Source organism: Numenius arquata, chromosome 1 (genome assembly GCF_964106895.1).
Source record: "Numenius arquata chromosome 1, bNumArq3.hap1.1, whole genome shotgun sequence".
Taxonomy (NCBI): domain Eukaryota; kingdom Metazoa; phylum Chordata; class Aves; order Charadriiformes; family Scolopacidae; genus Numenius; species Numenius arquata.
In genome coordinates this window covers 30,907,194-30,924,735 of record NC_133576.1, presented here as the reverse complement: position 1 = coordinate 30,924,735, position 17,542 = coordinate 30,907,194, and the positions used below count along the sequence as shown (strand labels likewise).

The following is a 17,542-nucleotide window of genomic DNA, read 5'->3' as shown; positions in this document are numbered from 1 at the left end:
TTTCATACAAAATAAAGTCCCCTGTTGACTTTAATGAGCTTTGGATCAGAGCCTAAAATAGTTTGTTAAGCATGACTTCTGCAGGATAATAACAATTTAACTGAAAATATTTTTTCTAGGTGTAAGCACTCTAAATGCCTTGAGAATGAATGTTCACTGCATGCTGAATTACTTTGCATTATTTCAAGTTTTGTACATCCTCATAGTTTCAGAATTATTACAACAGTAAAAACAAGGAAATGGACAAAGCATAACTGAATTGTTTCTAATTTCTTTTAAGAAAGAGAAAACATTATTGTCCACCATTAATGAATCATTTTGTAGTATTTCTGTGAAACTGATAAATCTTCTTTAATGTGCTTCTTCAATAAATGCCACCCTCCAGAGCTTAAATATATTTTTTATTGTTTGTAATCGTGTCGTGTCAGATCCTACCAACATGCTCACAGTTTCCCTAAGGGGTTGCTGCAGTAGAGAAAAACTATGTATAAAGGGAAATTTCCAAATCAGCAAAAGGTAAAATGTGTAGCTCACATAGTTAAAGGCATGATAAACCTGAGCTGTCATGAATTGATAACTGATGTCTGATAGCTTAATTTTATCTTATTGCTCTAGATCAAGGACAAAGTGAATGATATTATTAATAAAGCCCTAATACTGAGTGAACATAGCAATACTAATTTTATGTAAAGTTTCTAACTAATGCAGAGTGCAATAAAAATGTCATGAAGATTAATGCTTGGTGGAATTATCTAGTGCTAGATAATAATTTATCTTCCGAAGTTGGCTGCAAGATAGATTCAGACTGGCATATACCAGGTGAGATTTTTCATTCATTTCTGTTATCTACAGAAAGAGTTTTCATTCTTTTTCTGTAACGCAGGTATGACATCAAAGATGACTACACTTTGCGCATTAAGAAGGCCATGAGCACAGATGAAGGAACCTACACGTGCATTGCTGAGAATCGAGTTGGAAAAGTGGAAGCCTCTGCTACCCTCACTGTGCGAGGTGAGTGTTCCTATGGAGGGAGGGCCTGTGTCCTGTAGGGATAAATTGCTTTCTGACAAAATGGGCCACATACTTACCTGGCATTGTTTGGGTTTCACATATCCTTTGCAATTGCGGGTGCTGGCACTGATATACAGCAAAGGTGAAATCCTGGTCCTCTTGATATCTCAGTCAAAATTTTAATTGACTTCAATAGGATAGTATCTCCCTGCAGTTAAAAAACTCTTCCAATGTTTTTTTTATTGAAGAACCAATGTGTATATATGCATAAGAAAGCACTACGTAACTGTGGGGATAGACTTTAATATGTGAGCCATCGGTTTATGCTGTTATTCACGTTCCTTTCTCCAATAAGTATAAGGAGTGTAGTAAGTAACTCTGTTTATTAATGCCAAACATAATGCACATAGTATTATTATGCTATTAGCTGTGCCATAATTAAACTCTCTGCTGTTATTCTTTATCTGAAAGATAAACCCCAGCTAAAGGAAAAAGAAAATCCTAATTAAATTTTGTAATTATTACAAGGTAAAGAGTAACATATTCTCTTCTGAAATATTCTTGGTCTCTAGTATCCACTCAGTGTTTATGTGCTGCTGTTTGATGTGGTAAGGAGTTTTTAAGACCAGTAGAATAATGAGTTGCCAAAATGTCTTTTGTGACAGTAGATACAGACATGCTAAAGATTATGGGGAGAGAAAAAGTTTTTAGGCTAATATTTCCATATGAGTAAATAGAATATAATAGTTATTACTCCATTCCGAAAGATAAGCAGCAATTTGGCACAATGGATATCATGCAGACACTATTTCACAGTTTAGTGGTGCATGCTGACGGTTTTCAGTAGAGCTGTGAAAGGTTAATAAAAACATTTTTAGCTTTATCTGTTCTTCTCTTTTCATACACATTAAATCAAATGTTCAAAGTCTCAATGGATTGCTTTATTAGAACTAGGGTCAACTGACCCAAGAGGCCAGCTTCCATTTCCATCCATTTAATGCATGGACACAGTTCAGTTTAATTTGCTGAATTCAAAGGGAAAAAAAAACCAAACACCGAGTGGCTTTGTAGGGGAGGAGATGTTAGTATGTAACAAAGAGAAGAAAGTATTGTGATAATCCATCTGCTGAAATATTACCACAGTGTTCACTTAGACAATGAGTGATAATACAGCTCTTCCTGTTTTAAGCTGAAGAAATAGGTTTACCTGCTACATGCTTACATGTAAGAGATTGTTCTTCCATTTCATAATGTGAGAAAAATAGTCACTACAACGAACTCCCAGAAATACTCTCACTCTGTTCCTTTGTCACAGGCAGAATCATGGTATCCAATAAATCTGGCAACCAATTCGATAGCCTTTAAACACTCCTAGAACTGTGTATACATTATTGGAGCAAGCCTTTTAGATTTGCTACCCAGACTGGTGATATAAACAATAGCTAGAACCAAGCAAAAAATCCTTTGAAATCACTGAAGCTTGAACCTGATGAAATCAAGGTAAAAAAACCTGAGGAAATATATAATTTAATCGATTTTCCTACAGTAAAAGCAGGTTTTCATTATCTTGGGTATTTTTCCCCCCTGGGTTTGTCATTTATAGTCAAATTCATAGTGTTTATCCAACACAAAGGAAGCCACGATGTTATAAGCATATTAAATGTTCAGGATATGACAGAAAATGAGAAAAGCCAAGAAATTCAATGGAGAATGTTATTACTCTGAATTTTCTGAAAGCAAAGGACTATGCAAACACCCGTTGACTTTTAAGGGTCCACGAACAGCAGTTCTTTTAGTTAAAGGAAGCCTTAATTCTGAATTCTTAAATTTTTGCCAGTTTTGTCTGAAACTGCTTTTAGCATAACCACTCATCATGTAGAGGAGCAAAAATACTTAGCACTTCAAAATTTACTTCGAGGATGCCTTAATCGTTACTGGTGTCATGTGGTTACAGCTTCAAACCTGGCAACAGCAGCGTTATCCCTAGATCCCTCATTCATGGCTCCATCTTCTCAAAGCAGAGGATGGGGATGCAGTCAAGGAGTTTGCATTACCCTGTCACAAACAATAATAGAATTTGAACTCTGTGGCTCAGCCTTCATGTCCTCTCTCGGAAAAGCGAACATCACTCTTATTCCTTCTCTCTCTGTAGAAGAAGGAATATGTCCATAACGCCAGCAGAGAGAAAGGCTTCAAATAGGTGAGGGGTGAGAAAGGTCTTGAAATAGTTAAATGAAGTGGGTATGCCAAAGTAAGGATAAAGCTGCAGAAAGGCTGAGAACTAAGAGAGTGCTTGCATACTGTGTTACCTCTGGATCTGCATATCTTACGTTTGACCCTAGCCTGCACATAAGTATACAGAGCTGGTTACCTTTAAAAAAAAAATTACTGTTGCTCAGAAATGTGTAACTTCTCCTGCTAAGATAAGAGAAGTTTGGCCTACCCAAATGCTACCTGGAGTGAATTTTATATCCAACTTTTCAGCTCTTCTGAAAGGGGATGTCTGTATTTTATTAACAGAAGGACTGACAGCCCTCTTCCCCAGCACAAGTATAACGAAGGGCTGTTGCTATAATCAAGAAATTACTTTTGCAGCAGCAGCTTTCAATCTTGATATCAACCTGAAACAGTATTAAACTGTCGATCATTCAGCAGCAATTTTTTTAGGAAGTAGAAGTTATCTAAGCAGTAATTTGGGAGGTTCTGGGTTGAATTCCCTGTGGCCATTTCAGCCTCTTTGTTGTATTTTCATCAGCACTGTCAGTGAGGAAAAAGTAGTGTGCTGTAAGCTTTCATGCCCAGTATTGAATGAGAAAAACCGTCCTGGGCTTTCTGTAGCCCTTACTGCTGTACTGACTGGCCGTGCTTATAATTCAATTGGTATTTGACTCGGAAAGCAAATGCATTGCATCTACTGGCATGACACTTGGCAGTCTGCGGCTTAAATTGATATGTTCATCAGGATCTAAAAGTTTGTGCTAATGTAATGCGATTTTTCTTTTATCAGGCATTAGCAATGATACTTGATGATGGCACGTGAAGATAATAAAAACATTTCTCAGAGAATGGTTCCGGTCAGCTTGTTCAGATGCTATGCTCAAGTAAATGTGATAATAGTGGCACATAAGTAAACAGTAACAGCAGTAAACATTTTACTTAGGCTGTCATTTGAGGGGTTAACAATCATGGTAGTATCCGTAGTGGAAGGTAACATTACACGTCATGCATTCTGACAGATATTCTTTTCTTTTTTTAATTTCTTTTTTATGTTCTCACTACACCATTGTAATGTCAACAGCTCGCCCCGTTGGTAAGTAACCATCCTTCTATCCATTTTAGCATGGCTTCATGCAATGCTTCATCTTTCATTTGCAACAGCATTTAACTGGCTGAAATTGGAAGCCAGTGCTTAATAGTTTTAACTGTCTAACACCAGGCAAGTGATTTTGACTGACAAAGTGCTATTTCCGAACTTTGTGTTTTCTGCTGTGTCATGTATAAACGCATTTGCCAAATCACCAACAAATATCAATCAGCGAAACAGGGTGGGTGTGGTGATACTGAGCCAAAATCACTCATTCAGACGTTTTTAACAGTCTATTTAAAGGGCCTGGTATAAAAGCCATTGAAATCAACAGAGAGCATTGTATTGACTTCGGTGAGCTTCTATCAGGCCCTAAACGATCAGGTCATTATGCTTTTACTGCATAGCAGTAAAAGCACAGGCTTTGCATGTCCTGTCTTTCAAAGAGTTTTGAAAGTAGTCCTGAAATTGAAGAGGGGATGGAGTAGATTTCCGTGCTTGTTAAGAAAGTTCATCACTGATTTTTGCCCTTGGGTCATCTTGGAATGTGTTTTGGAATGCATTGTATAGGATGCAGACTGTTTTGAATAACAAGTCCAGAGGAAGACAACCTCTGGATTTTGAATTTCCACACACTGAAAATTTGATTCCTTCCTATACCTTTGAAATTGCTCCTGAAAATTTATAAAAATCTAACTGAACATAATGGAAAAATTGCAACTGTTGGTAGCTGAAATTCGCTTTTGGTGTTCAGAAATATCCCAAACATATTATTTAATTTTCATTCACGGATGTTTACTCTGTGCCTGTGTGAATTTTCTAAATAATTTAACCAGTTGGACTACTCCTCTGATTTTTGTAGCTTGTGTTCAGATTTATCTTTTTAGAATAATAATATTGTTACTCTGATTTTATGGATTAGTCTGCAAAGCATGTACTGGTGAGATTGCTGAGGGCTTTGGTCTGTCTTTATGTTGTCAAAACTTATGTTAGATATGCATTTGACTAAAGTTTGTGAGTTTGAACTTGTGTCAGCTCTCACTGTTACAAGTTGGAGGAAGAGAGGTTGGAATAATTCAAAGATAAAATCCAGGTTAGGCTTCTTTTTCCAGAACTAAGGTGATCCCATGCTTATTCACGTGCTTGAACTAGCATACATAGAGCCAAGACAAGCCGCAGCCATGACATGGTTTATCCATACCTGGAGAATACCCTGTGCAGAATGGAAATTCACTGTTCTCCATTTGGGATTTTGATAGCAAGCTTTAAACCCCAGTCATTAATTTATTGCTTTGGCATTATGCTAGTTCTCAAGAAATTCATTGCCAGGAGTTGTAACCATAAAACTGGAGTAAACTCATAAGAAAATTTTCTTTTGCTTGAAAATATAGTATGAATTTAGTATGCTTCTAATGTAAATCTCTTATGTTGAGGGGGGAGGCTTTATGGCTAATAATGAAATCTCCTTCTTCATTCACTAAAAAAATGCTACAAGATTAAAAGTTTTTTTACTTCTAGATATTTTTCTCACTTTGCTCACTCTTAAAAGAAAGGCAAGAAAAAAATCACAAAGCAGAGACTGTTTCAGGCTATGTGAAAGCCACATGAAATAAATGACTGGAGATTCACAAGAAAATGATAGGTTTCAGCGGTGTTGGTGGTGTCTCATTTCAGAACATTGATTCTTTTTTAAGACTTTTCAGGACGTTTAGTCATCCATGATTCCATCTCCAAAGCTTATACAGAGGCTCGTGGTCTCAAGTTACTTTTTGTCCAGGTATATGATCCCCTTGTGTGACCATGCTGTGGTCAATTTGTCATATACCCTGCCTATGCTTTTTTATTTTGTTACAAGTGAACACCTGGTACAAAGAAAAATATTCTTTTACGTTATTTATTCAGGAAGCATAAATTAGAATGGTTACTTTAAAATAATTATTATATGGTCATATGGTCTTTATGAAATTATTGAATTTAGTGATTATCTTTGCGAATTGGAAGAAGATTGTTAAGTAAATAAGTCCAACCCCAATGATATTTAACATGTAGAACTCCCATACAAGTGTGTGTGTAGTGATGGCTGTATACAAGCAGATCAATTTCTTTTGATCACTTTTATCTGATCCTGTACCTGTAGAAAAGGCAATGCTGTCCTTATGATAGTGTATGCCTTTATTGTTTTTTGGTTAAGGGCCTGAAGTGAAACTGATTTCTACAGTTCATATCTCTGGTTCAGTCCAGAGTAGGCAAAGCAGGTGACTACTTATCCTGTTTTTTTGAAAATGTAACACCCAGTAAAGCAAAACAAAGTAACTTCCTTCTCCACCACAAGTTTCCCACCAGGAAGCCCAAACAATCTTGTGTTAAAATTGTCATTTGACAGGAATGGTGAGTCAAATTTTGCAGCATCTTTTTGTTCAGGAAGTTAACTGGAATGCAGTGTAAAAATACTTCTCCTTACAGAAAGGAAGCTAAAGCAAACACTACTTAATGTTATTAAGCTCACAGATCTCTAGGAGGATGACATTGTAACAGAAGTATATTTATATATTTCTGTATATGTTAAACTTCAGGGAGCAGTTTAAAAGTTTATATTCTTTCGTGACACCTAAGAATTATCTATGTACCTCTACCTTTCATTACTACCTCCAATTCAAAGCAGACATGTTTTGTCTTTATTGTGTTTTAAACAAGACCAGACCATTTTCTTTCAATGTCTTGTCACTGAAGAATAGAGGAATGTTTTTTAGTGTTCCAGGATTGCAATTCTTTTTGCAAACTGAATAATTTTCATTTTCTATTCAGTTTTTGCCTGTTTCAAGTATTTACATTCTGTTAGTTGTGATACTTCATTTAAATTTCATCTTGGGTGGAAAATTCAGGAGTGGGATTACCAATGGCCATGTTAGGTTCAAGCAGTTATTAACATATGGTATATACTACATAGACAAAATGAGGCATGGTTCTGCCCAAGGTGGATGGCAGCTGGTGAATTTAACAGCTCTATGCCAGATTACTCATCACATTTGGATCTGCTGCTAGGAACAAATGTGTTGTCTGTTTCTAAAATAGATGTTCTCTTATTTATAACCTTTTGAAAAGATTTCCGACAGGATTTACAACAGACGGATTTAGGAAACAAGATATTTATCCCTACTTAGACCATTTCTGTTTTTATTTCACTCATTAGATGGATATTCCAGATGAGCAAGTTAGTGTTTTCTCACTTGCATATTCTGCTGTATTTCTTATGGGAGTTGGGAAGGAGAATAGCTGTTAAAAGAAGCGGAAAAGATGGGAGGAGCCCAAAAGTTTCATATAGTCCTACTGAAAGCAACACTGACCCTCTTTCCAAAAACATTTGCTATACTACTTTGAGACAGAAGACCTAAAGTTCAAATAGAAGACCTAGGGTGATCTGTCTGATGTTTCAGTTTCCTTTTTACTAGTCATCCAAAGAGTCATTCAGATGACAGAGTACTCAGTTTTCAAATTAATTTCAACTGCGTCCAAGTGAAAATACAGTTCTTTGCATTTCAATTGCCTTGCAGTAAGTCAAGTTTACTTAATTTATTGTCATATGCTATGACTCATCTTCCCAGATAGAAGCGACAGGCAGCAAATAGCTAGATACTTTTGCCACCTGGATAGAAATTAAGTATTTGGAATTAACTAGGGAAGTGAGGGGAGACCAACCAAGTTACAAAAACATCACTTCCCTACCATGTTGGAGAACAGAGAAACAGATGACACCTATCATGAATTTTCCAAATTTCAGACTAATTAAACACATTCTGTTCGCATTTAAGTGTGCAATGTGACTGTGTGATGTATTTCACTCTGCTCTGGGAAGTTTTCTTGTCATAAATCAGCCTGGCATGACTTAATGTTCTATTAAGAGTGGTGCAGAAAGAAACATACAATAGCAGGGGCTGTATTTTAAACAAAGTTGTATTAGGTGTTGTGGCTTGAAATTATATTGTTCAGATGGTTCAGACTGGTAAGTGAGAAAGATCTCCATTCTTCTTCATTGTCTTGCATCTATGTAGGATGAATGCTTTTATTTTTAGTATGTTCATGAAACTATCACCTTCGCTTGAGGCACTGAGGATTTATACAATATCAGTAATGGCAATTAGTGTGTGACAGAAGAGATGAGATCATGCTTGGCACTATGGTGCCATCTTTCACTGGCAGAAATCTCAAATCTATATCAAAGTGTGGTATGCTTACTGTCTGCCTGCTGCTACCACCTCTAGAAATTTTCAGAAGGGAGTAAGGACACCAGTAGGCATTAGGTTTTTGGATTTGTTTCTTCCTTAGGTGAAAGAATAATGCATCATTCTTGTTTAAAAATAGGCAAATTCTTTAGATTAAAGAGAAAAGTTTGCCATAGAAAGAAATTTAGATTTCTTTCTATACCAATAAGAAATTAAAATATGGAGCTGATTTGTTCTGACATTTCTTAGCCTTTTAAAGACCAGTCTAAAAATCCTAAAGTCCTTAGCATTTCTACTTTGACAAAACTCCACTAGCTGAATCCTTACACTTGAATTACACTTGAATCCTATAATGACTTCAGATATCATAGAAATACAACATTTGCAGTGTATGGGGCAGAATGGCTCTGCAAGTGGACATTGAGCTCATTAACCACCAAGTATTTAAGTGCTAGGCCACAAAACTCAGCTTTATTTCCAGCTGCTCCAAGTCTTCTTGGGTATGCCAGATAGTGATCAGAACAGAAACATAGAAGATCTGACAGAGGCATCTTCTTCAATGATAAGTGTGAGAGATGGCAGCGTACGTCCTTGAAGTTTTAGCAAGTCATACTGTGATGTCCTGGCTCATTCCACCATAGCACCAAGTATGTGCCAGTACTCATACTGTTTCTCTTACAGCAAACCCAGTCACAGCAGTACTTGGAAGGAAGTGATCACAGGAAGTGATCAAGGGCCTCCTTTTTTTTTCCCTTTTTTTTGCTTTTTTTTATTGCTGAACTCTACCTTGTGAAAGTTTTAAGAAGTTTAATGTGTAATTTCTTTTTAACTTCCCTGAAGCGTACTCAAATCAGTGGGAATTGTTTTGTTACTTCAGTGGATTCTGAGTCTCGCCATAAGTCTTTGAAGATTAGTGTATGAAAAAGTCTTTTGATGTGTTGCTCCCCTCAAACTTTTCCCTTCCTTTTTCTAAAAAGAGAAATTGCTTATTTTTCCTTCAAGAGGAGTGTGGAAATCAATACATTAATCCATTCACTTTTCCCTTTACCGCCTTTGCTCAATTGCTGCTAGCCATATTACAGTTTGGATATAATCTCAATATTATTCAACAGCAAAATGACTGTATGCCCTATTCCTTGAATGCTAGCATCGTCAATCAGCATAAATAGTCTTTTTCTCTTCCTCGCTCCTTTTCCTCTCTGCACTTTACAGTGGTACAAGTTTAGCAGAATATCTCCTCTCAGCCGTTTTTATTCTCAAGGGTAAACAAACCAGAAACTTATCATCTTTCTCAATATAGATGTAGCCTATTAGCCTATCTAGGCCCTTTACTCTTCTCATCATCTCCTTAGCTCTTCTCTTCAGCATGTGAATTCATGGTTTTTTGAAGGGGATAACCAGATTACACTCATTATTTTGATGAAATCTTACTATATCAGTGAGGGGAATGCTTTTCCTTTTTGAACACATTACCAGAAAACCCTCTTGCTATCTCCCATGACAAAAGGAATCATGCCAGATTACACGTCTTTTTGTTGGCATAATTTGTTTCATTTGCTATACTCACAGAAGGTATAGTAGCACCAGCCATCCTCTAATGGTATGGTTTACATTAACAAGTGGTCTAAAGTGTTAAGATTTTAGGAAAGCACATCTTTTCTATCTGATCTGAGCAAAAGGTGTATCCTGAATCTCAGATACTTGAGAAAAAAAAAAAAGCAAAGCATTGTCTAGAATAGAGAAAGTCCTGAGTAATGTAAGTTATAGGACAGACAGAATCAGTGCTACTTCTCTTTATATGTGTCAAAATTAAGTGAAGGACTTTCTAGATGGGGTTTTCCAGGAGCATCTGTAAGGTGCAGGGGCCACTGAAAAGGGGTGATTGGACAAGGTATAATAAGATAGATGTTTGATTAAAGAACAGCAGGCTACAGTCTAATGTTGAGATGGAATTTGGACTATTTAAACTAATTTGGATATTTAAACTTAATGTATAAATGTACTGTAAAATGAAGAGGATGAGGGGGTCAGGAAAGATGCTGCTGCTAAACTCATACCACTGGAAATTGAGGGGGGGGGGGGGGGAGTAGAGGCCTTTCTTTTTTACTATGTAGGAGACAGTTGGATTGTTTTATAGTTATTCTCATAGTTTTGTTTTATTGTCATGAGTCCTAGGTAAGAAGGAAGAACAAATCCTTGGTAGTAATTTTATTTTTTTTGTGCTTCAACTTTTGTTATAAAAATGATAAATGCAGATTTGGCAGTTTTGTTAATTGAAATTGGCAAGGAAACTTTGAATATAAACCAAACCTTCTTTTTCATTACTTTTTATCTCCCATCTCTTTTTTTTCCACTGTGCAGATTTATCCCACTTCTTTCTTTTAGGTCGCCCAGGGATAAAAGAGAGATTTTATGTGCCAAAATATGTAGGACAGTTAGTGTTTCTTATTTATTGATTCTCTAGACTTCTTTCACCTCTTGCAAAGAAAGAAAAACATGCTTATGCTTCCACGCTTTCAGAGATTATCTGCTTTAGTGTTTCAGAACAACTGAAGGATAAAAATGTTGTTATATATGAAATTCAGAACCTGAATTTAAATTGAAGATTAGAACAATTAGTCCAGGTATGAAGGAAGGTTTAGCATTCTCAAATGATTGAAGTGTGATCTTTTCACTGTTGTGTTTTTACATGGCTCATCTGAAAACAGCAAACAAAACAAAAGGAATTTCTCGCTTTCCATAAGACAGGAGCAGTGTGAAGGACACTTATACCAGAACTGGTTCTAGCAATAATCTTGCTGAGACCTCACCTCCCCCTGCTTTCTACCGCTGCCTCATTGTAGCCTGATTCCTCTCCCCCAGTGCTTCCTTACATTCAGTTTCCTAAAAGTTCTCCCCGCTTGCCCCCTGTGCTTCTAATTTTGTGTATTTGATCTACTGTTCCAGGACATATGAGAATTAATTTTGAAGCAGTGTCAATGTTAAAGATGGTATCTGGGCTATGGATTATAGATACTCCCCTAGATTATGGGAAGCTGCTTTTCAGATGAATCCAAACCTAGTACCTGCTTTGCTGCCTCCACGCTTGTGTCATTTTAAAATAATATCATAGGTCTAATGAGCAGCTTCATGAATCACTTGTTATCCCCACAATGTACCCATTCCTTATTTTTATTGACAGAACCATCCCCATGAAGAAGAAATCATGGAAGAAAGAGAACACACTAAATTAACAAGGAAGATAACATAATTAAAGAGAAAAAAAATTAGCACAAAATGAGATCTATGCCCTTGTTTCAAAGTCCAGCTTCACTCATACAGACTAGGCAATAGTTATAGATTCCTATGCTAACATGATACTCGTGGGAGAGAAAAAAATGAAACTAACTTCCCAGGCAAGTCAATTGTAACCAGCATGCCAAAAAGTTAACTTCCTTCCCAGTCTGCAAACACACCTAATCAGTGGAGCACATCATAAGATTGAAAAGTCTTTTCACTTTAAAGAAAATGACCATCCTAAACTTCCATTAGTTTATCTGACAAGAAATATCTGAATTAGTAATAGGCCTAAGTTGTCATCCTCTCAGGCTTCTGTAATGGCTCCTGTGTCAGAGGCTACACTCCTGATTTATCATTAGTCGTAGCTAATAGTGCACTAATAACTTTGTGTTATAAGAATCACACATCACTTTCAGTACTGATTAAGAAGATTTGAACTTCTGAGGAAAGAACTGCTGACTCAGCCAAGGTTTCTGGTGTTTGAGACTGGAAATATTTTCTGTTTTCCTCTGTTTACTCCATCAGCAACAGTAGCCTTGCAAACCATCTTTCAAAACTCCTAGACTTTCATATCTGCAGTTTTTGGCAGCTTATGCCACACAAAGGGCAAATGTTGCTACAGCAAGTTATATAAGTAGGGTCTTACAGTTTTCTTTTACATTTGTATCACAAAAGCATCCAAAAGCCCAATATCTACCAGGCCTTCTAGACAAATTTAACAATGACACACAAAGGTGAGGGATCATTATTTTCTTTCAAGAATTCCTGTACTGCCTTCAACTGTTGTCTAAGCTAGTATCTGGAACCAGCAAAGTGATCCAACAAATAAGTAATCCTACTCCATAGATGATGAAGGGTTACCTCTTTTTTCAAAATACATAATACTTCAGCTGGAGCTCTGGGAGTTTCTACTATCCTCTGTGTAAACATCTTAGAGACAAAGTATTGATCTGGATTAGGTAAGACTGGAACAGTTTGCTCTCTTAAAGTATCAACAAGTATTGAAGATCATCTGAAGTGGCCACATGAATATTGTCACTGTGGTAAGGGTTTGAGATGAGCATTGAGATATCCAGTTTCAAGTCTTTCAGGGCTTTGCAAAAGAAGATTGTGATGTTGATGGGGTTCTAAAAGTCAGAAGACAATTTGGAGAAGGTGCATTATCTTATCACCCTAACTGAATTTCTTACTCCCAGGCCGAGCAGCTGAGTATTGTACCAGGTGTAACTTTGATTGGTCAAAGGATTAATATGAAATTAATTTATTGCTGCAAATGTACAATGCTGAAAAAGACTGCATATTGGAATATTAGGTTGGTCAGCTGTCTCTTCCCTGCTGGAATCAGCGCTGAGTCTTAAAGAGTCTTAGTGCTTTACTGGCCAGTGTTTTTCTGCTTGTTCTTCAAATCTTTTTCCCCTATTGGTGATCATTATCTGAGTTTTGCTTAGAACATTTACAAGTCAGCATCTTTCCCCTTGCCCCCTTTGAACCAGTCACAGAAATATGTTAATGGGTAATAAACAATTCCAGTTTAAAATTAAGCACTCATCTTTATCACTTTAGCTTGCCTAAGTAATCTTCACGATGAATTTGATTTGCAGTTCACTATCAACTGAAATTAGTTGCAATTAAAGGTTGTCAAATCTGTATTTAAACCTTTAATATTTGTTGCTGTCACCGTTTTCCTGTAATATATTATTTTTTCAATGTGATCCAAAGACCATATAAGTCAATAGGAGAATTTCTGCCAACTTCAATGAGCTTTGAATAAAGCCTCATATGCCATGGTATGTGAGGACATTTTATCTCAGTACATGTAATTAAAAGATTACTAAAGTTTTCATTATCTGGAAATTGTTTGGATTATGTAAAATGAGTTTGATCTCATAGTGGCAGCCTTAGGTAATTGAGGGTGTTTAGAAATAAACCAAACAACAACAGCAAAAATCCCACTGATATTAGTTGCTGTGGTTACAATTCTATTTCTGCTTGTGGTAGCAATACTGGACTAAAACTTGCTACAGTATCTACTTTTAATTAAAATCACAGCAATATAATGTACACACCCCAGGGTACATGGGCTGAGGGAGGAGCTGTGAGGAAGTCATGGTAATAAAATTCCCTTAGGTTCACTGAATTCAATGATAACCACAAATCACAAGATCAAGTTAGAAAACTGTCACTGGAAGAAAATGTTGCTAGTACTTGATATGGGATCAGTGTACTTTTTGCTATAAATTCACTTTTTCCTGGGGTAATTTTCCCCTCCCTGAGTCTTCTGCCATGTTTCTTAGCAGGTGACCAGAGTTCACCTAGGAGGCATGAACTCACTGTCTTAGTCAAGCCTCCCTACATCAGCAGCTTTATCAGCTCCTGGTTACTCAGCTTAACCTTTAGTATTCAGTAACAACACTGGGAAAGAAATATATGCAATCCGTCACATCAGATTAGAGATTCTGCTAACTATTAAGATTGGAGAAGAGTTGAGAAATCCCTTTGAAATAATTTGCAGTATTTGTTTCTTTTTTTTTTCCTCCTAAAGCTCTTTAAAACTTGAGCAGAGGCTGCCTTCATATACATTTATTAATAGAATAAAAGATCCATTCAGTCATGCATAAAACAGCGTCTAGAAAGATTGCAACAGAATGCACTCTTCCCATTTTGAACAACATAACTAATGCTCACTACTGCTCATGCTTTTCTATCTTCATTTTAATTCTTGCAGTAGAATATTGTTCTGTGCTGTAAAAACATGATGTGATTAACCTAAGGGTCCCCCCATCCCCTCATCTCAAAGCCCCCTCGTACATGGCCTATGCTTTCTATTCATGTTCAACCATCTGATTTCCATATCATCCCGCTCAGCCTCACAAGCGGCTATTAGCATAACAGAGCTTTAGTGTGACATTGATTGAAGCCAGTGCTTGCTGAATGCAGTATCAAAGCATAATTTGCCAGAAATCAAATCTAATTTACTGTGTACTATTTAAATTTCTAAAAAAAGAAAAAAGATATTTCAATAGACGTATACTAGGTCTGTGGTCTTAATTGTTCTTTTTTCATATTTTTGTCTAGTCCTCTGGAATCCAAGCAATATATTTCCTTTTTGAGCCATTGTCTTTGACTTTCAAATGTCAATTAAGCAAGAGTTTTTTCCACTCTGTTTATTCCAATCCAGTTAATGTTACATCTGAAACAGTAAAGGGTAATAGTTTGATAGGCACAACACTCAGTTTGCTGCTTCATAACAGTTTTTTCAAAAGATTCTTCTAATGACCTTAATGCTTAGCTAGAATTAAGCATTAAAGTACCACATAACTTTAACAGCTGAAGCATATCAAGCCTGCTGTGATTTCTCTAACAGTACCTTTTCAGAATGTTTTAAAAATTGACCTACTTCAAGAGAAGCAATAATGGCTTGAATTAGGTTTTGTCCATCGTTCCACTGAAGCTGGGCTTTGAGGAAGTCATGATCTCAGTTAACCTTTCTGCAAAATAGGAGTAATAATATTTATCTATCTTTATAAACAGCATCTATACATGAAGATAATGAGGTCTATTTTTAGGAAAATTGAAGAGCCCAAGTGCTTATTCTGTCAAAGAAGCCTTGCTGTCTCTGAGCAAGGTCACGTTGTGTTCTCTGAGGATAATGGCAGTCTTACCGCTTTGGTAGTTATACTTGACCAAGAATTACTCCTGCAATCATTAACTGTTACTTTCAGTTTTCAATTTGTATTATTCAAGTGGAAATTGATAGGCAAAACTGATATGGTGTAAACATTGTTTAAATGCTCTAAACAAGGTCATTTTTATCAGAGGCTGTCTATAAACAGAGCTGAATATGACAATAAACTGCAACAAATGAAGTTTTCCTTCATTATAGAACCCTGATTTTGATTTTTGATTAATTTGAATAAATTAAGAAAACACATACAAGGTTTTATTTTTCCAAAACGACGTTTTTCATGTTCTTTAAAATTATGGTATTATATAGTTTGGCTGAAGGAATTGGTTTTGTGCTCTAATTAACGTAGTGACCAATAAAAGTCACTCCTTGTGACTCACAATCTCCTTGTGAGATCAAGAAATTATATTTAAATAAAAACTCTGATTCATTTATTTATTTTTATAGTGAATTTCTAGTAATTATGGCTGCAGAGAAAAGCTAGAAAATACACTCTTGCATAACTATATCATTGTTGACTGGAGTCTTTAGAAAGTCTAAACTAGTAACTATGAGGCCATGGATCTTCTGTTCACCTAGTATGGCAAATGCTGTATGGGACTTAGTGTTTGGCAGGGAGAGAACAGAGCAATGGGGTCAGTCCATGTCATTTGGGTTATCTGGGCTGAGCGACAGCCTTAATTCCTATTTCTTTTCCTTGTCTCTTTTTACAAAAGAAAGGATCAGTTTTCTGCTCTTAGGAAAGTGAGAGATGTTCAAAGTTAGGGCTAAGTCAAAAACTAGAAAGTAGGATGTTTATCTCTGTTCCTGGACTACCAAATTATCTTAATTTGGTCCTTGGAAAGTCTGCTACAGCAACAAGTTCAGTGCTATTACATCTGCTCAGAGCTTTGAATTACTGACTTACAGTACAGCCTTGTGTGTGTAAGAATGTTTCAGATGAACACTTAAACTTGCCTACCTTGCATTTATTTGGTTATGTGATTTGAAAGATAGGCTCATGGAAACGCCATGCCCTTCTTCTTTCTGTTGAGCTGTTTCTGAGCACTCTCTGTATAACATACCCCCATTGCACAAAGTATGCCTACGAAGTGATCTTAGGCTTTGATAATGCTTAGGTATGATCTATGGAATGGTCTCCTGACACCAGGTTTTTAGCGCCATGATAGAAAGATTATGGTCTTGAGGACCCCCATAATGCAGCATAGGACTCATGCATAGTTCTTGTCAAATGCAGATATAGCACCTCAAGAGTTTAGAGGTTTTCTGCTCTCCCTTCTGCCTGAAGTTGCTATTGATTCTATATTAATATCCTGGGCAATGAACTCCTATGGCTGAGCAGCAAACACGGAACTAATGCGGTGACCTTTATTAAGCGGGTAGTCAGAACTGTAGAGATACCTTAGTGTAAGGTATGCCTATAGGAATGGAGGTTTCTAATTCACAACTTAGAGGTCTTTCTCTCTTTCCCTTCCCATATGATTGATTGAACAAACACATGCACTCATTACCACATTACTGCTTTCTGACACCTGTAGGGATTGCATACAGATATGCTAGGTAAAACAAGGTGAGGGAAAAACAAGTAACTTCTTCAGTCTAGCACTTTAGGAATCGTACAGGATGAGTTTGGATCCTAGAGTATGTGTAACAACAACTATGCTCTTATAGAAACCTCAAAACATATGGGTATCAACAGGCAGCAGCAGGGCATCTAGCCCTTTGTCCATCTGCTGAGGCCCGGGGAAGAGGTGGATACTTCTCTCTTCAGAGAGGCCAAAAACTGTGCTTAGGATTATGAGACAGAAGGAGGAGTCCTTGTGTTGTCCCCACCTTCTGCCTTCTAAATTGATGGTGATTCATGTTTATTAAGTGATTTGCAGTTCTTGTTTTAAGAATGCATTAGACCAGAGCTGTTGAACTGGTGCTCTTTAGACTCCTGCTGATCGGTAAAGCCTTGGGAAGTACCTCATAAGATAACTCGTGTATTTAAAAAAAATCAGATCTGCATACATTTCTATGCAGTTAGCAGATTTATGTCGT

The 17,542-nt window shown here is 36.7% G+C and overlaps 1 protein-coding gene across 1 annotated transcript in view; it reads left to right on the top strand.

Annotated features, from left to right (window-relative positions):
* Nucleotides 1-17,542, top strand: part of ROBO2 (roundabout guidance receptor 2) — a 440,334-nt gene that overhangs the window by 345,509 nt on the left and 77,283 nt on the right. Inside the window, exons 6-7 of the mRNA XM_074148172.1 lie at nt 884-1,011; nt 4,310-4,321. Of these exons, the coding sequence (XP_074004273.1) occupies nt 884-1,011; nt 4,310-4,321 (140 nt within the window). The remainder of the gene's footprint in view (nt 1-883; nt 1,012-4,309; nt 4,322-17,542) is intronic.